This window comes from Bos grunniens, chromosome 27 (assembly GCF_055505025.1).
Source record: "Bos grunniens cultivar Pamir isolate PY7600 chromosome 27, Bosgru_T2T1.0, whole genome shotgun sequence".
Taxonomy (NCBI): domain Eukaryota; kingdom Metazoa; phylum Chordata; class Mammalia; order Artiodactyla; family Bovidae; genus Bos; species Bos grunniens.
The window spans coordinates 34,777,704-34,796,200 of NC_141191.1; the positions used below are offsets into that span (position 1 = coordinate 34,777,704).

The 18,497-nt window shown below is 58.8% G+C and overlaps 2 protein-coding genes across 3 annotated transcripts in view; one reads left to right on the forward strand and one right to left on the reverse strand.

The window, feature by feature from the left end:
* Window positions 1-13,291, forward strand: part of ADGRA2 (adhesion G protein-coupled receptor A2) — a 36,873-nt gene extending 23,582 nt beyond the window's left edge. For both annotated transcript variants that reach the window (XM_086380205.1, XM_086380207.1), the window contains 17 exons: window positions 698-769; window positions 1,016-1,087; window positions 1,263-1,334; window positions 1,593-1,756; window positions 2,097-2,310; window positions 3,112-3,276; window positions 3,887-4,085; window positions 4,567-4,716; window positions 4,837-4,998; window positions 5,961-6,185; window positions 6,367-6,583; window positions 7,172-7,380; window positions 8,375-8,502; window positions 8,772-8,895; window positions 9,322-9,467; window positions 10,101-10,190; window positions 10,377-13,291. In XM_086380205.1, coding sequence (XP_086236331.1) covers window positions 698-769; window positions 1,016-1,087; window positions 1,263-1,334; window positions 1,593-1,756; window positions 2,097-2,310; window positions 3,112-3,276; window positions 3,887-4,085; window positions 4,567-4,716; window positions 4,837-4,998; window positions 5,961-6,185; window positions 6,367-6,583; window positions 7,172-7,380; window positions 8,375-8,502; window positions 8,772-8,895; window positions 9,322-9,467; window positions 10,101-10,190; window positions 10,377-11,637 — 3,670 coding nt within the window. In that variant the 3' untranslated portion in view covers window positions 11,638-13,291. The remainder of the gene's footprint in view (window positions 1-697; window positions 770-1,015; window positions 1,088-1,262; window positions 1,335-1,592; window positions 1,757-2,096; window positions 2,311-3,111; window positions 3,277-3,886; window positions 4,086-4,566; window positions 4,717-4,836; window positions 4,999-5,960; window positions 6,186-6,366; window positions 6,584-7,171; window positions 7,381-8,374; window positions 8,503-8,771; window positions 8,896-9,321; window positions 9,468-10,100; window positions 10,191-10,376) is intronic.
* BRF2 (BRF2 general transcription factor IIIB subunit) lies at window positions 13,077-17,564 on the reverse strand. The gene is made up of 4 exons (XM_086380208.1): window positions 17,348-17,564; window positions 16,569-16,628; window positions 15,328-15,649; window positions 13,077-14,523 (listed from the first exon to the last, which is right to left on the reverse strand). Exons 1-4 carry the CDS (start codon window positions 17,499-17,501, stop codon window positions 13,794-13,796), a joined length of 1,266 nt encoding a protein of 421 aa, XP_086236334.1. The 5' UTR covers window positions 17,502-17,564; the 3' UTR covers window positions 13,077-13,793.
* Window positions 17,565-18,497: the final 933 nt, after the last annotated feature.

The window sequence follows — 18,497 nt, forward strand, 5'->3', positions numbered from 1 at the left end:
ACCTGGCGGAAGGTGGCTGGTGGCCCCCATGGCCTCAGCTTCCCCATCTGAGGGCTGAGGGGTGCAGCCAGGTGATGGATAGCAGGCAGCATCCCGCAACAGCCAGCCAGCCGGGGACTCTTCCTCACCTGCCAGGAGGGGAGGGCCACAGGATTAACTCCAGAATACCTCCCGTAGCCAGGCTCGAGGAGACTGTACCTTTGTGTGGCAAATCCCCGTGGTCAGAGGAGGAGCCCGGCGGGCTACAGTCCATGGGGTCACAGAGAGTCGGACACGACTGGGGGACTGAGCGCGGCACGGCAGTCCGCAGAGGACCGTCATGCCCGTTTTCAAACGACGCCATGGCAGCCCTGAGAGATGGAGAAACTCGGGGCAGCTCGTAGCAGCTGGAGCCTCCTGACACCAGGGTCTGGGCCCTCCCCTCCCATTTCCACCGGGTTTGCCGCCTCATTCGTCTGTCCGTCCGAGGCCCTTCTGCACCCTCCCTGCGCAGGTCTAACCAGGGAGCCGGGGAGGCCGCGGGCACCCCTCTGAGGGGCCAGGTCCTTCGTGAGGCCTCCTGGCTGGCACTGAAAAAAGCAGAGATTTAGAGGGCAACAGAGACCCCAGCCCCGACTAGGGCAGGAGCTGCCCACCCAGGTGGGCCGTGTGCCCCCCGAGTGGGTGAGGTGTCAGGGCCCCCGCTTGTCTCCTGCAGGGACCTGAGAAACAATGTCATCAGCACGGTGCAGCCCGGCGCCTTCCTGGGTCTGGGGGAGCTGAAGCGCTTGTGAGTGGCGTGTCCTGACCACCCCCTGCCCTGGCCCCACATCCCTGGAGGAGGTCCCATTGATCCCAGTCACCCACCGTCCCTCTTCACCGCACATATGGGGTCGGGGGGCTGACACTTCACGCCCCAACCCCATCCCCTTTTTCTCCGCTCCCTACACAAGCCCCAGCCTCACACGTGTCCCTCACGCGTGGACCCATGTGCGGCCACGTGGCCGACATGCTGAGGGTCTGCGTGTCTCTCCAGGGACCTCTCCAACAACCGGATCGGCTGTCTCACCTCCGGAACCTTCCAGGGCCTCCCCAGGCTCCTCCGACTGTGAGTGCGGGGCAGGGAAGGTGGGGTGGGGGGGGGGGCCGGGGGTGGTGTGGGGGGCGGGGAGCCGGGGAGCGGTTCGAGGGAAGGCTCCCCAGACCCTCATGGGCTCTGCATTCTCACGGCTCACCCCCAGCCCAGGGAGAACCTAAGATCCCGTCTCCCTGTTCCCCTGCAGAAACATATCTGGAAACATCTTCTCCAGTCTGCAACCTGGGGTCTTTGATGAGCTGCCAGCCCTTAAGGCGGTGTGAGTACCCTTTCCCCAGGCCCCTGCTTCCTTCCTCAGCCAGGAGGGGGACACATAAGCACTGCGACCACGTGGCCAGCCTTCTGAGGAGGCGGGGCGGACGCTGGGCTGGGCGAAGCCGCAGAGCACCGCAGGGTGCTCCCACACACCGGACGGAGTTTGCCCTCTCCGGCCTCTGTCTCTCCCTGGGGCTCCATCCCCACCCCGGGAGCCCAGGGAACCCCTCTGCTCTACCCTGGGTCCCTCCACCCTCTGCAGGGACTTCGGCACCGAGTTCCTGACCTGCGATTGCCACCTGCGCTGGCTGCTTCCCTGGGCCCGCAACCGCTCCCTGCAGCTGTCGGAGCGCACGCTCTGTGCTTACCCCAGCGCCCTGCACGCCCAGGCCCTGGCCGGCCTCCAAGAGGCCCAGCTGCGCTGCGGTGAGCAGACCCAAGCCCTCAAGGCTCCTGAGGCGGTGGGCTTGGTCTCCAGGGCGTCCTCTCCCTTAGACCCCACTGGGGACCCATCCTCCATCCGATTTTCTAAACTTCCTTGGGGAGTGCTGCTTGGTTTATGTTTTTCATCTGGTCCCACCTCTTGGGGTGATAAAGCATGCTGTGGAAAGAAGCACTTTTACTGTTCAAAACCCACCTGCTCCTTTCCTCTGCTTTAATCTCTGGAGACACTCCCTCCCCTCCTTCTGAACTAGAGTGGGCTCCAGACAGAGGGGCCTGGTCCTCACCTGACACTCAGGCTCACTCCCCGTGTCCCCGCCCGCAGAGGGGGCCCTAGAGCTCCACACACACCACCTCATCCCATCCCTCCGCCAAGTGGTCTTCCAGGGTGACCGGCTGCCCTTCCAGTGCTCGGCCAGCTACCTGGGCAACGACACCCGCATCCGCTGGTACCACAACCGGGCCCCCGTGGAGGGCGACGAGCAGGCGGGCGTCCTGCTGGCCGACAGCCTGGTCCACGACTGCACCTTCATCACCAGGTACAGGCCCCGCAGCCCCTTCTCAGCCCAGAGCATGGGCGGGGGAAGCCAGAACCCTCACCCACCCACCCCCGACAGGAGCTGGTCTGCTCCTGGGAATATCTGTGGGCACGTTTATGCAGATCCAGAACTAAGTCAGAAATGGTCTGTGTGAGGGATACAAATTGAATTGTTGTTTTAGTCACTAAGTCATGTCCAACTCTTCTGCAACCTCACAGAAACTGTAGCAGCCAGGCTGCTCTGTCCATGGGATTTCCCAGACAAGAATACTGGAGTGGGTTACCATTTTCTTCTCCAGGGGATCTTCCTGACCCAGGGATCAAATCAGAGTCTCCTACATTGGCAAGTGGATTCTTTACCACTGAGCCACCTGGGAAGCCCTACAGCTTGCCTGATAGGAAGAAAACTGATTAAATCTGACATTTCTTCAGTACCTTTACAAGGATACAGAGGGTCTCACTTGTATTATTGGACTTGCTCTCTGCAAACGTCTTGCAAGAGAGGTTTTATTACCTCCATGATGAGGGTGGGGAGATTGAAGCCCAGAAAAACACTGTCGTAAGGCCAGCGTTACAGGAGTATGAGCCTGTACCCTTGGCCCAGAGCCTGGGGGACTTCCTTGGTGGCCCACTGCCGGGGGCCCAGGTTCCATCTCTGGTGGGGAAACTAAGATCTTGCATGACTCAACCGAAAAAAAAAAAGAAAAGAGCCTGAAGCCGGCACCCGGGCGTTCGGGGAGGGTGGCGTGGCCGCCAGGAGCACCTCCAGCCAGCCCTCGCCCGCCTGCCCGCCCGCCCGCAGCGAGCTGACCCTGTCTCACATCGGCGTGTGGGCCTCAGGCGAATGGGAGTGCTCCGTGTCCACGGTCCAGGGAAACGCCAGCAAGAAGGTGGAGATCGTGGTGCTGGAGACCTCGGCTTCCTACTGCCCCGCTGAGCGTGTCGCCAACAACCGCGGGGACTTCAGGTTTGGGACACCCCTGGCCATCCCCTGCCCCCGCAGCCAGCCTCTGAGACGCGGGTGAACAGTCCCCCGACCTGCTCTAAGATGGAGAAAACACTTTCTCTTGTCATTCAGCTCCAAGTCTCGTTGGTGTGTTTAGAGAGACCATATATCCTTTTGTATAAAATCACCCTTCAAGATGTGCTGTGCAGAACAAACAGGGGTTTGGGGTTTTTCTTGCGGGGGGGGTGCAGTCGCTTCCCTATATGCATAGTTGACAAAACTCTCCCATGACAGATGTCACATTTTAATATCCCAGGGGCCTCTCCCTTAGTCAGGGAAGGTGTTATTCTCCCATCCTACAGCTAAGAAGACTGAGGCCCAGAAAGTATAAGTGACCTGAACTCAGAACTCCAAGGCCAGCCCCGTAGCAATGACAGCACTGTCCCAACAAACACAGCTTAAGAACTCAGGGGGAGCTTGGGAAGCCCTTTAACTCCAGTCCACACAGCCTCTTCTGGACCCTGCCTCCAGCTCCCAAGGGATCTGGCCTCACAGTTCTCAGGGCAGAGAAGGGACGGACCCTGGTCCTGAGGAGCCTGGGTCATCGGCAACTCTCTACCTCTGCCCCCAGGTGGCCACGAACTCTGGCTGGCATCACAGCCTACCAGTCCTGCCTGCAGTACCCCTTCACCTCGGTGCCCCTGAGCGGGGGAGCTCCTGGCACCCGAGCCTCCCGCCGGTGCGACCGCGCCGGCCGCTGGGAGCCGGGGGACTACTCCCACTGCCTGTACACCAACGACATCACCCGGGTGCTCTACACCTTCGTGCTGGTGAGGCCGGGGCGGGGGTGGAGGCCATGGGGAAGGGGAAGGGGAAGGGGAGAAGCTGGCTGGCCCCACGGGGCTGGGGGCCCCTGCGTCCTTGGGAGGCACGGTGAGGAGCCATGGGGCCAGCACCGTGTCTCGTGCTCGTCTCCTCTTCCAGGGGTTTCAGACTCTCCAGGGCCACACTTGGGACGGGAGGGCCACCCCGATCATCTTTGTCCCCCAGTACAGCAAGGTCCGTCTTAAGAGGAAAGTGTGAGGTCGTCCCGTTGTCCTTAGGGGTGGTGCAGCCGGATGGCGCCTGAGTCGTGCAGACCTCGCTCTTTACATCTGCCTCTCCCATCAGGATCAGACTCAGACGTGGGCAGGACCCTGCTCCCCAGGCCCCATCGCCGAGTGTCAGCACAGAGAAGGGGGCTCCTGGGGGGCATTTTGGGGGAGAAGGAGCCAGATTGGATGGTGCCCTTTCCTCCCGTCTCCAACCTAGATGCCCATCAACGCCTCCAACGCGCTGACCCTGGCCCACCAACTTCGAGTGTACACGGCCGAGGCCGCCAGCTTCTCTGACATGATGGACGTCGTCTATGTGGCTCAGATGATCCAGAAGTTTCTGGGTTATGTCGACCAGATCAAAGAGGTGAGATTCAGTCAGGTCTCTGGGTCCCTTGGAAATCACCCGCTCCCCCTCAACCACTCAAGCCTCTCTCACCCCAGCCCTGCTCCTGCCCGCTGTGACTCTCTCCCCTCCCGCCCCCAGCTGGTGGAGGTGATGGTGGACATGGCCAGCAACCTGATGCTGGTGGACGAGCACCTTCTGTGGCTGGCCCAGCGCGAGGACAAGGCCTGCAGCGGCATCGTGGGCGCCCTGGAGCGCATTGGGGGAGCTGCCCTGAGCCCCCACGCCCAGCACATCTCTGTGGTACCATGGGCCAGCTGGGAGGCTGCCCCAACCAGGGAGGCACAGGGAGGGGCCTTAGAGGTGACAAGGGTCAGCCCCAGCCCTCATCATCCAGGAGCAAGTCCAAGTGTGGGCCAGCCGTGTGCCCGATTTATCAAGAACCCGAACATGACTAGGGTCCCATCCCGGTCATGTGGCATCAAATTCCAGCTTGTCAGGGGCAGTGCAGAGCACAGGGAGGCCAGTGACACCACAGAAGTTACCCAAGGCTTCGTGCCAGGAACCAAGTTGAAAGGCTGTGTCGTTGTTTAGTCACTAAGGTGTGTCTGACTCTTTGCAACCACATGGACCGTAGCCCGCTGGGCTCCTCTGTCCATGGGATTCTCCAGGCAAGAACACTGGAGGGGGTTGCCATTTCTTTCTCCAGGGGCTCTTCCCTGCCCAGGGGTTGAACCCACCTCTCCTGCCTGGCAGGAGGATTCTTTACCACTGAGCCACCTGGGAAAGCCCTGAGTTGAAGGGCTAGGCAGACGGAAATACACGAAGGGGCAGGGAGGAGGAGAAGGACAGGAGGAGGGTTTGGAAGCAGAGGGCAGCACTGGGATGGAGTGGGGGCTGATGGAGACTTCAGATCCCCAATAAGAGGGGACATTTCCAGTGAAGGGTGGTGAAATACTAACAGTCAACAAGGAGACCACCGCATCTCCTCCGGGCACAGGTGGAGATGCGAGGAGGGGGCACATGGACCCTGCTCTCCGGCTTAGCCGGGGCAGGAGGACCAGGGTGTGTGGGGAGCTGAGCTGGCTGCAAGGTCAGGGGTGAGTGAGCGGGAGGGAGGGCGGAACAGCACTGGGGGGACTCCACAGCCGACTCGGGGCTCCCGGGCCCTGGGCGACAGGCAAGGGACCAGGGGTCAGTCGGAGCAGGTCTGTGGTCTCAAGCAGGAGCAGGCCAGGAGAGGGTGACAGGGTCCCTGTCCCTAGAACTCGAGGAACGTGGCCTTGGAGGCCTACCTCATCAAGCCACACAGCTACGTGGGCCTGACCTGCACGGCCTTCCAGAGGCGGGAGGCGGGCATGCCCGGCACGCGGCACGCGGGCCCCGGCCAGAGCCCGTCGCCCGAGACGGAGCCCCTGGCCGACCAACAGCTCCGCTTCCGCTGCACCACCGGCAGGCCCAACGTGTCTCTGTCGGCCTTCCACATCAAGGTGGGCGCCGGGGAGGCAGGGTGCTGAGCAGGTGGGGGGCGGGTGGGAGGCAAGGTGCCTGGGTGGGGCCGGGGGCGTGAGGGGACGCAGGCAGGGGAGGAGACATGTGGAGGTGGCCCTGGGGGCCAGCAGAGTCCCAGGGACCCCGGGCGTCTCTGAGGAACTCCCGTGTCCCCCCCAGAACAGCGTGGCCCTGGCCTCCATCCAGCTGCCGCCCAGTCTGTTCTCGACGCCCCCGGCGGCCCTGGCCCCCCCGGCGCCCCCAGACTGCACCCTGCAGCTGCTCGTCTTCCGCAATGGGCGCCTCTTCCGCACTCTCGGCAACACCTCCCGCCCCGGAGCCACAGGACCTGGCAGGAGGCGCGGCGTGGCCACGCCTGTCATCTTTGCGGGGACCAGTAAGGGCCTGCGCCCTGCCCTACCCCACTCTGGGGGCGGCCCGGGACCCCGCCCTCTGCCCCGCCCTGCCTGGCCCTGCCCTCACCCCTGGAGGCAGGGGACGGTGGCCCCCCACCCTGTTTCCGAGGACGATGCTGGACAGGGGCGTCCCGTGAAGGAAGGGACGGGTGGAGAAAAGGCTCCGCGGACCCGGGGTTTCACATCCCAGACTCCTCACATTTCCGAAGGGCTCCAAGCACAGACCCACGTGGGCCTGCCTCTCCTCCCCGGGGTGTGCCAGCTCCCCGCCCGGGGTGCCTGCCCTCCTGTATCCTCCCTTCACTCCGGCTTTTGCTCCCTCGGTGTTACTTCCACCTTCTTGTCCTCAACCCCCAAGTCCTCCCTTCCTGGCCACGTCACTGTGACCCCTTTGCCACCAGCTCGCCATGCCTTTGTTTTGATTCATCCTTGCAGCTCCCCAGTTAGGCTGAGGCTCTGGGGTGGGGGGGCGGGCCTGCATGTGGCATCTAACTCTATCCCCCAGGCCCCCCCAAGCCCCCGCACACCCGCCTGGGCCTGAGTGGACCCCCCTCCCTTTCCCACCCTAGGTGGCTGCGGCGTGGGGAACCTGACCGAGCCGGTGGCCGTCTCACTGCGGCACTGGGCTGAGGGGGCCGAGCCCATGGCGGCCTGGTGGAGCCAGGAGGGGCCAGGAGGGCCCGGGGGCTGGCGCTCCGAGGGCTGCCAGCTGCGCTCCAGCCAGCCCAACGTCAGCTCCCTGCACTGCCAGCACCTGGGCAACGTGGCCGTGCTCATGGTGAGCCGAGTGGGCGCCGGGTGTGGAGGGCGGCAGAGCCCCTGACCACCTGGGGCCACAGGGAAATACGGAAAGAATGGTGCCTGATTGGGCCTCGCAGTGGGGAGGACTCACAGGGACCTGGCCCTCTGGTCTGCCCCACACCTCTCCATCTTGCAGGAGACAGGGAGGTCCTCAGGCCCTCTATCAGGAAAGTGAACGTGTTAATTGATAATTCGTGTTTGATTCTTTGCCACCCTGTGGATTGTAGCCTGCCAGACTCCCCTGTCCATGGGGATTCTCCAGGCAAGAATACTGGAGTGGGTCATCATTCCCTTCTCCAGGGGATCTTCCCCACCCAGGGATCAAACCCAGGGTCTCCTGCATTGTGGGTGGATTCTTTACTGTCTGAGCCACAAGGGAAGCCCCAGACCCTTTTGGGGGTGGGGGGAGGGGGGAAGGAAAAAAGCCCCACAGGCTTTTGGGGGAAAAAAAGGAAAAAAAGACAGACACGGAGGTCCTCTATTCCCATGTCGAGAGAGATGGCTAAGGAACCACCAGGCCAGGTCTCCACATCCTTCGCTCTGACACCCGGGTTGTTAAAGTGAAAAATGAACCTGGGCGTGTCTGCCCTCTGTCCCCCTCCCCACCCAGGACTGTCCAGCCCCTCACCTCCTGCACCACACGTCATAGCCCGCACTCCCAGATCCTGAGCAGGTGTCCGGCTCTACCATAGATAGTACCTTCTTCCTCTTTCCTCATCTCCGATTTTCAGGCTGAGAACCTGCAAAGTTCCCAGAAAGCCAGGTCAGAAATGCCACCTAGACCAACTTTCTAAGCGTAAATGTGGTGGTGCTTCCATCTTTGCTACCTGGACAGCAAAGGGCCAAAGTTGGGGCCCAAGGCTGACTGGGCTTGGGAGGGGAGAACCGGCCTGGGGGACCAGCCCAGACCCCACAGGGGGTCCTCGCGGCCCCTGGCTTCCTGTTGCTCACTCCCTGTCCTGTCTTTCCAGGAGCTGAGCGCCTTCCCCAGGGAGGCGGGGGGCTCTGGGGCAGGGCTGCACCCCGTCGTGTACCCCTGCACGGCCCTGCTGCTGCTCTGCCTCTTCTCCACCATCATCACCTACATCCTCAACCACAGGTGAGCTCCTGCAGGGGGAGTGGGTGTGCAGGAAAGGCCAAGGAGATCGCTCAGCCCTGGCGAGTGTCCCTTCCCCAGGCTCCTGCCCAGCATTTCCTGCGAGCATTCTGAGGTTGAAAAACACGTCTGGGGCTTAAGGTGCCTGTCCCATTTCACGCACGCACACCGATGTCTGCCTTCTTCTCTTCGACTCTCCCGGTGGTCTTGAGAGCCCAAAGGCCCGACCTTGGGGTGCACGGTCCACTAACTAGACACTGTTTCTATGGCAGCTCCATCCACGTGTCCCGGAAGGGCTGGCACATGCTGCTGAACCTGTGCTTCCACATGGCCATGACCTCCGCCGTATTTGCGGGAGGCATCACGCTCACCAACTACCAGATGGTCTGCCAGGCGGTAAGCAGGGGAAGGGCTGGGGTCTCCAGGATGGGTGCCAGCAGCCTGGGCACAGAGGAGGGAGGCACACAGGCCGGAAGTGGGAGCGGGTCATGGGCTCCAGCTCCATGGTTCTGGGCCCAGCCTTGCTGGGGGTGGGGGGTGGTGAGAAGCAGAGACACTAGGAGCCAGGGTGAAGTGAAGGGGGGGGGCCTGCAATGGAGGAGCAGTCGGGGACGAGGCCGGCAGCAACGACAGGGCCATGGAGCCGCCCTGGCATGTGGAGGAGAGCCCTGGGCTGGAAGTAGACAGGGTATCAGCAGGGACACAACCCTGGGGAGGGTCTGGGTGGAGCTGGGGGCGGGGCACGTGGGAGGCAGGGGAGAACACTGTGGGCGGAGGCTTCAGGGTGGCCCGCCCCCCAGCCCTCACCCCTTGACCCCACAGGTGGGCATCACCCTGCACTACTCTTCACTGTCTACACTCCTCTGGATGGGTGTGAAGGCCCGCGTCCTCCACAAGGAGCTCACCTGGAGGGCGCCCCCTCCACCAGAAGGGGACGCTGCCCCGCCTGCCCCGCGACCCATGCTGCGGTAGGCACTTCCATCTGTCAGCTTTGCAGTAGGGAAGGGCTCCGGGGGTGGGGGAAAGACATCAAAGGCTGTTCTCCCAGGGTGGATGCAGGGTGGGTCCAGGGTCCTGGGAGATCACACTCCCAAGACACAAGAGGAGGCGGGGGGCTTCCCTGGTGGTCCAGTAGTTAGGACTTGGTGCTTTGACTACCGTGCCCTGAGGTTGCTGATCGGGGAACTAAGACCTTGTGGCCATTAAAAAAAAAAAGACAGAAGAGGCAAGGGCCTAGGTGGCACCAAGTTTGCCCAGTGCCATGGAGGGGGTGCCTCCTTGGGGTTTTCAGGCATACCTCGGCAAGGAAGTGAGCAACTTTGCAGGGCACCGGGCAGGGATCCTGGGAACCAGAGCGGCACCGAGTTCCGCGCTGTTTAGGGGGACAGAAAGCAATTCTGGCTTCTGTCCCTTAGAGCAGTCTTGGCCAAATCCCCTAGGGACCTATGACCTGCCCTAGAGAGGCCTTACATCCCTAGAAAAAAAACAAAACAAAACTCGCACACGATTTCCCGGGCAAGGAGACCCCTCGGTGAGGGTTCCGAGCACCAGGTCCCCTCCTTGCTCCCCATCTCTCTGACCCCTAAACCCCCTCTCTCCAGGTTCTATCTGATCGCGGGAGGGATCCCACTCATTATCTGTGGCATCACGGCCGCTGTCAACATCCACAACTACCTGGACCACAGCCCCTAGTGAGCGCCTTGCCCCCGCCCTGACCTCCTGGCTTGGCGGGTGCCTCCTCCTCCTCACCACGGGGGGCACCACCCACCCGCCCAGCCAGTCACCCAGCCCCAACCCCTGCATGTGGCCCGAGCCACCTCCCCACCCACCCGGCCTCGGGGCCCCACCTCATACACGCCACCCGTATCTCCCCGCAGCTGCTGGCTGGTGTGGCGCCCGAGCCTAGGCGCCTTCTACATCCCCGTGGCTTTGATTCTGCTCATCACCTGGATCTATTTCCTGTGCGCAGGGCTGCGCTTACGGGGTCCCCTGGCACAGAGCCCAAAGGGGGGCACCGGCCGGGTCTCCCTGGAGCCGGGGGAGGAGCTGAGGGGTTCCACCAGGCTCAGGAGCAGCGGCCCCCTCCTGAGTGACTCGGGTTCCCTCCTGGCGGCTGGAAGCACAGGGGTGGTGACGCCCGGGCCCCCGGAGGACGGCGACGGCCTCTATTCTCCGGGAGTCCAGCTGGGGGCGCTGGTGACCACGCATTTCCTCTACCTGGCCACGTGGGCCTGCGGGGCGCTGACGGTGTCGCAGCGTTGGCTGCCCCGAGTGGTGTGCAGCTGTCTGTACGGGGTGGCGGCCTCTGCCCTGGGTCTTTTCGTCTTCACCCACCACTGTGCCAGGCGCAGGGACGTCAGGGCCTCCTGGCGCGCCTGCCGGCCCCCGGCCTCGGGATCCCGCGCCTCCCCGCGGGCCGCGCCTGCCGGCCCCGAAGACGGGTCCCCGGTGTTTGGAGAGGGACCCCCGTCTCTCAAGTCGTCCCCGAGCGGCAGCAGCGGCCACGCGCAGCCCCCGGGGCCCTGCAAGCTCACCAACCTGCAGCTGGCGCAGAGCCAGGCGTGCGAGGCGGGGGCGGCCGCCCGCGGGGACGGGGAGCCTGAGCTCCCGGGTCCCCGGGCCGGCCTCGGCCCGCGCCATCCCAACAACCTGCACCACGGCCGTCGGGGCCACAAGAGCCGCGCCAAGGGGCACCGCGCGGGGGAGGCCGGTGGCAAGAACCGGCTCCGGGCGCTGCGAGGGGGCGCGGCCGGGACGGCCGAGCTGCAGTCAAGCGAGAGTGGCAGCCCGCACCACAGCCCTTCCGAAAGCTACCTGGGCAGCAGCCGCCACAGCCCGGGCGTCGGTCCCCGGCTCGAGGGCGAGGCCGCTCTCACGCCGTCTGAGGGCAGCGACACAAGCGCCGCACCGCCCCCCGAGGCCGGCCGGCCGAGCCAGCGCCGCAGCGCCAGCCGCGACAACCTCCGGGGCGGCGTGCTGGAGAAGGAGAGCAAGCGCCGCTCCTACCCGCTCAATTCGGCCAGCCTCAACGGCGCCCCCAAGGGCGGCAAGTACGATGACGTTCCCTCGAGCGGCGCCGAGGCGGCCGGCGGCGGCTGCATGAAGACTGGCCTCTGGAAAAGTGAGACCACCGTCTAGGGTGGGTGCGGGCGCCGCTTCGGCACGAGCTGGCCGTGCAGGGTCTTGACCCCGCTTCTCGCGGAGGGGCGGGGGGCGCCTCAGAGACGTCGATCGGTACGCCCCCAGGTTGTAGTGGAGGTGCCTCGTTGCACCTGGGCTCTCCAGCTGTAGTCCTGGAGGCCGGGAGAGGGAAAGGCGCAGACCCGCCCCTGCAGAGCGGGCCGTCTCCCCGGGGTAGCGACAGACAATCCCTGGATCGCGGGAGGGGTAGGTTTCCGTCCCGGCCCAGGCAGCACCTGCCGTCCAGGCTTGCGGCCTAAAGTCCTGCCGGTCTGCGGTGCGACCTAGAGTGGCGGGGACAGCTCGGGCGGGCCCCTTCTAAGGTACACCTGCCTCACTGGCGGCATCCGCGTTACTGGGAACATTGGTGATGGAGTCTGAGTGAGGCGTTCTCGCCTAGCCGCCCTCTGAAGTCTCCCCTCTGTGCCCACACCCCAGAGCCTCTCTCTCACCCGATTCTGGCTAACTAGGGAGCCTAGCAGATGAGCCAGGTGACCAGGACAAGCCGGAGGAAACAAGGTGTTGCTTTTTGAAATTAACTATGCAAGAGGAGAATGGGGGCCGCGTGAAAGGCAGCTGGGATCAACCAGCTCTCTGGAAGGGAGGGAGGGAGGGAGGTGGAAGGAGGGGTGCAGGATTAGGGCTGGAGGCCATTCCCACGGGACTGGGACAAGACCCACATGGCAGGGCTCAGAGGGGGCACTTCAGGACAAAGCTAAGGTCCTACATCTAAGACGCTGACTGCCAGGTACCTGGGGAGGATGGGAAGATAGCAGAGCTAGTACTTCGATTTGGGGCTGAAGGTAGTCCTGCCTCAAACCTAGTCCTACTGAAAGAAAACGCTCTGAAGAGGGGCGCCACTGCCGGGCTTCACGTGGTGCTGGAAAAACACTGTTAATGGCACAGCCCATATCCCCAGTCTCAACCTTCCACCGCCCAGGGACTAAGAGGCCTCCCCACCTCCATGAGGCCAGACAGGAGAATCTTATCGATGATCTTGTGTCTAGCTCCATATTAGAAACCTCCAAAAAAAATGAAACCAGCTTCCTGCCCCACCGAAGCCCAAACCAAATCCCCAAGGCAAAGGGTAGGGGCCCTGTGAATCACCTGGGACCTGTGCCTTCACTACTTCTAAACACCAGCACTCATATTTCCCAACCTAAAGAGCAACCACCAGCCTTTGATTACAGCACTCGATCAAAGTGGAAGGAACCTTGGGCCTCATGAAAAGCAACAGGGAAACTCAGCCCAGTCTCCATATCACTCCAGCCTGATCGCCAAGGCGAGAGCAGACAGACAGGGGAAAGGGAGAAAACCCACACGCCCTGAGATGGATCCTGTTATTTATGCTTGCTGCACAGACAATATTAGACAGAAAAAAAAAAAAAGGCAAAAAAAAAGCTTCATATTATTCTTCCACGTATGCTGGCTGCTGTTTACATACCCCGCCAATGCCTTCACACTGGAGAGCTTTTTGCAATACGCTGGGGAAAGGGGAGGGAGGGGATGAAAAGTGCCAAAGAAAACATGTTTTTAAAAGCTCGGGTTTTATACAATAGAAGGTTTTCTAGCAGATGCCTCTTGTTTTAATATATTAAAATTTTGCAAAGCCCTTTGAGCTATGACCTTACTCCTCCACCCACGGTCCTTTTGTGATGAAAGAGGATCTCTAACACTGTACACACGAGCCCACAGGGTCTGTGAACAAACACAGGGCCGAGGGTTGCTCAGTTCCCATCCTTTGAGAGCTGGTAACGCTGGGAATACCCATGATCCACACCAGGAGAGGCCCACCAGCCCCGTGGCAGCCGTGTATCCAATCCCATCTGGGAGCCGGAGAGCCCCTGTCACTGCCCCAGCAGCCCGAGAGAAAGCAAGCCTACAGAATCCGGAGGGAGGCAAGCCGCTCTCTTGGACCAAGGGATGGGACTCTCTCCAACCTGGGCGTCCCCACGCTCCTTCTGACTTCGCCTCTGGGACTACACAACCCCTCTTGGGTCCCTTAAACGAGAATGGAAACACCTGAGGGCTTGTGGACAGTGATTCCTCTGGCTGTGTCAGGCCAGTTAGCAAGTCATCAGATGAGGGGAAGCGCCCTCAACGCCCAGTGTGCATCAGGGAGGGTTCGGAGTACCCTGGGCGGCCTGTCTAGCTGCCTGGGCCTTCTGGAAGTCCCTAACTTCCTGAGGGGTACGCAAATACTGCTCGATTTCACTATCAGAAATGTCCTCGTCTCCAGTGACCATGGAGACAGGGGGGGCGGGACAGACTCGTTTTGGGGGCTTCAACATGCAGGGTGGGAGGAGGAGAGCGGGGCTGGAGGGCCGCTTGCCCGCAGGCAGCTCTAAAGAGCTACTCCCCACATCCTCGTCTCCCAGTCCTTGCCCCTGCCCCTGGCCCTGCAGCTCCTTCTCCCCGGCACCCATCTCGGCTGTTCCATCCCGAAAGGCCTTGCGGACCAGCATGTGGCGGTGCTGGAGAAGGTCGCCGATGTGCTTGACCACAGACCGTTTGTCAAGCTTCAGAACCTGCAACCAGGCCAGCTGCTCAGCCATCCGCAGCAGCACAGCCAGCAGCTCCTGCAGGCGGGAGGAAGCGGGGTAGGGCAGGTCCACGTTCGCCAATTTACAAAATCGGGCAAGGGAACAGGTCAGCCGATCTGAAGGCCGCAGGGACTGCCACGCCAGGAAAGTGGCAGCGGTGATGACGGGCAAGGGGTGCCGCCCGGTCACCAGCCACGTCTCATCGGCCAGCTCCACCAACTGCAGCGTTCGCGACAGCATCTTCTCCTTGTCTTCCACGTACTTGGCTGGCACAGATGGGGAGGCTTCAAACAGCTTGAAGCTGAAATAACCAAAATAAGGGTCTGGTCTCGGTACCTCCGGGAGACAGCTCTTCCAAAGCACAGAAGATAGGCAAACTATGCTATCCTTTCAGGAACACACAAGCCTGCTGCGTAGCAACTTTATTCAGGTACCAAGAGAAATCAGGGCGAGTCTCCTGCAGGAGAGGTGAAGGGCAAGAGAGTGCAGAAGGGCGCTAACGTCTATTGACAATCCTGCCGCCCCCACCATCAGCCATCATTCTGAGTGCTTTACAAAATGTTCTTTAATCTACTCAACACCCTGTTATGTGCATTTAAGAGTCGAAAAACTTGCCCACAGTCATCCAGCTTAGAAGTGACCAAGCTTCAAACTCAAGGTCATTCAACACTGACAGCCTTTGCTTTCTACCGTATTTGTCAGAAAAAGAAAAGAACACAGCTACTTATTAAAGAGAAAAATTAGCTTCTAACTCCAGCTCTGTCAGTTTGCTCATACTCTTTCAGCTCTAGTCACACACAACGTGATTCTGCTGAGGCAGGGCTGTGGCATTTAGTCAAGCAGGCCTGAGTGGCAGAACCCAGAAGCCCCGTGCCAAAGCTGATACTTAACCTTCCTACAGCATCAAGCTGCTGTGACAGCGAAGGGGTTTGAAAATGATACAACATTCTAGAAACGTAAACTGGGATTCACCCGACCAGCACCAGGCATAGGAGAAGGAGAAGTCCATCCTCGTAGAATGGACTTGGTCAAAAAGAGACAGTTGGAAGTAAAAGGATTCGAGTCTAAAGCCATCCCACCCCCGTGTCTCCCACCAGGCAGGTACCTGCTACAGTAGGTCTTCACCAGGTCCACCAAGCACAGAGATGGCACATCCAGCCCCAGGAGCTTCACTATCTGCATGTAGGTTCCAGAAAACACATCCAAATCTGCATACAGCAGGGTGCAGATGGTCCCCATGGTCAGGGGCCAGTTGCGCTGCCGGCAGGTGATTAGGACACAGCAACCAGCCAGCACCTCCTTCTTCTGCAGCCTGGCCGTGCGGATGCCAGCGAGCTGGTGCGCCTGTTGGTAGTAGGCAACTGCCGTGTCCTCAAATGTTGGCGGCAGCTGCAGCACTCGACAGAGGTCTCTCACTCGACGAAGACCTAGGAAAATCCATGGCAGGAGTTGTAGGGGTTCCCAACAATACGTTAACAGGATCAGACAACTTGATTGAGTGGGATTTATCCCAGGGATGCAAAGATTTTTCAATATCCATAACTCAATCAGTGTGATACACCACATGAATAAACTCAGAATAAAAACCATATGATCATTTCAATAGATGCAGGAAAAGCTTTTGATAAAATGCAACATCCATTTAAGATAATAATAATAAAAAAAATCTCTCCAGAATGTGGGTCTAGAGGGAACAACATAATAAAGGTCATATATGACAAACTCACACTAGCATTATACTCAATGGTGAAAAGCTGAAAGCATTTCCTGTAAGATTAAGAACAAGACAAAGATGCCCACGCTTGTCACTTTTATTCAACATAGCTTTGGAAGGTCTAGCCATAGCAAACAGAGAGGAAAACTAAAAGGAATCTAAATTATAAAGGAAGTAAAAACATCACTGTTTGCAGATGACGTGGTATTATACGTGAAGGAGTCAAAGGAGCTCCCAGCAAGTTCTGTTAAACTCGCCTCAGATACCACATGCACAAATAATGGACCTTTCTACAATGATGAGTGACACTTGGTAAGGCCATTTGAAAAGCACAAAGACATTTGTGGAAAGAAGTCAACACTTCAGTGCCTCATCTTCTGGAGGTTGGTTTGATTTGTGACCAAGCTTTGACCTGGGTTCCTTGAATCTACCTCAAACATACCCAAGCAGACATAAACCTTCCACCTAATTTATTCCTCTCTTAGAACCACCTCCATCTTTTATTTCTAATTACCATTCTCTTCTTCTCTACCTTTACATAGTAATGCTGAAAACAGAAAAGACAAGAGATGAGCTGGACCATAAGGAGAATTTTCTTTAAAGCCACTGTGTCATCAAAGGTTGATTCTCACCTCGTTGCTGGCTTCGACTAACTTGTTCGTTTTCCCCGGTGCTTCGAGAATATGTTACTTCTGTAAGATAATGAACAAATAGCTTGTTTAGTCTCTATTCACAGACCCCTGCCCTCCTACCACACAAAACCAGGAAGCAGAATCCAAATCATCAGGTACCCACTACCCGTCTCACAGAAGGTGCTCATCTTTGCAGGTAAAAGGTCCATCTGGTTTTCTATGACCACAAGCAGTACCAAATACACAGAAGGCTTTAGAAGATTAGGACTAGCACTAAAGCAGTTCCAAGTGTTCCAAATTTCCAGCCACCCCTCCTGTACATTCAATTCAGGCAATTTTCCTGCCTGTAGATTTTGAGGGCTGCACTGGTCAGGGACTTGGAACACAAATGGAAAAAAAAAAAAAAAGTTTTTGCCAATTAGTTTTCAAAACTGCTTCGGGGTAGTAATATTTCCCGCATTCGCACAACACTGACCTATTGATATAATGCTTCCAAACAGGCAGACTAGGTAAATTGAGTGGAACTTTGTTTCTCTCTGTTTCATTTATTCAACTGAACTGAATTTATTCGTTAACACCTACATGTAACAGATATGGTGCTAAAAAAAAAAAAGATAATGGCAGCTCCCGATCAGCAGTTCACTAGTTCACTTTCATGTTTTCTCCCATATCTAAGTGTGCTCTAGACAGGGAGAGGGCAAGAGATAAGAAGCATCTGACGTCAATCCCTCCATCGCCCCAGGCTGTATCCATGGCCCTGGAAAAGCCCTCACAGGTACCTCGGAGGTTGCCCTCGTCACTGAAGGTGGTCGTAAGAATGCCCTCGGTGACCACGCAGCCGCAGTCGGAGCACACCAGCTGGTTCTGGGAATAGTGCGAGTCTTCCACGAGCTCAGCGGAGCCACAATCGGGACAGCGGCCTCTACCCGGCATCGCACAAGCGGTCCAGAGCCCAAGCAGCTAACCGCCCCCACCTTCCACAACAGCAACTATGCCGAAACAGGAAGTAGGAGCGAAGTCTTGTAGGGTTGCACCTTCCTCTTCCGGCTAGAGTAACAGCCGTACTGTAGGTACCGCCTCCGCGGCTTCCGGTCCGTTCCTCTGCGGACTCGGGTAGAAACGTGATCGAGGAAAGGAGGTTCCTGATGTGGACTGTATCTTCGAATTCCCCGCGATCTGTACTTAGTTTGAGGTTGGCTGTCTAGGCTCGGGGGGTTACTCTTGAGTGAGCTTTCTACCGCCGTGGACGCGCGTAACAAACTAAAATTTGTTGCCAGCCACAAACAATTCTTCTTTCTAAAGCGCCAAGGGTATCTCAGACTCTCCTTTTTCTCTTTGGTAATAAATGTTGATTCTGGCCATAGTATAAAATTTGTGGCCTAAAAGGGAGGGTAGTGTATTGAGAGAGCAGGAAATTGTGTTCTTTCCAGAGCAGCTTCCCTACAAGCACGTTGTTTCCTCTCTTTGCAGTCTGTTTTTCTCCCCTGTAGAATGAGGAAGTTGAATTAAAATCCAGAGTGACAACCTGGGAGGCTTCCAGAGACTAGGCAAGAAATGTCTAAGGGAGTTGGAGAGAAAGACTACGGAGGTTAGTGAGGCCCTTGGCAGTCTGAAGAATTTAAGCAGATTGGGATGTTTTAAAACCTTAAGCTTTAAGATGCTCCAAGAGTCTAGCTCCGAAGGTCCTGGCGTGGTATAGTACAGATGAAAAAAGCAAGCAAACGTGTGCCTCTAGTAATGTTCCAGAAACCAAGCTCACAGACGAGAGATTTTGTTTGTCATGTTTGAATATAACTTAAGTGTCAGCAAAGAGGATGTGTTTTCTCATAAGTAAATCCCAATTGCACTCATCAAGAATAAAGGTTTTCAGGAATTCCCTGGTAGCCCAGTAGTTAGGACTTTGTGCCTTCACTGCTGCGGGCCCAGGTT

What these genes read in the sequence shown, in the direction of transcription:
- BRF2 (XM_086380208.1), bottom strand. Translation starts at nt 17,501, where the DNA reads ATGCCGGGTAGAGGCCGCTGTCCCGATTGTGGCTCCGCTGAGCTCGTG. An exon ending in TGACGAGGGCAACCTCCGAG is followed by an intron (nt 16,629 to 17,347) that starts GTACCTGTGAGG and finishes ATTATCTTACAG; the next exon opens with AAGTAACATATTCTCGAAGC. An exon ending in GTGAAGACCTACTGTAGCAG is followed by an intron (nt 14,524 to 15,327) that starts GTACCTGCCTGG and finishes TGGTTATTTCAG; the next exon opens with CTTCAAGCTGTTTGAAGCCT.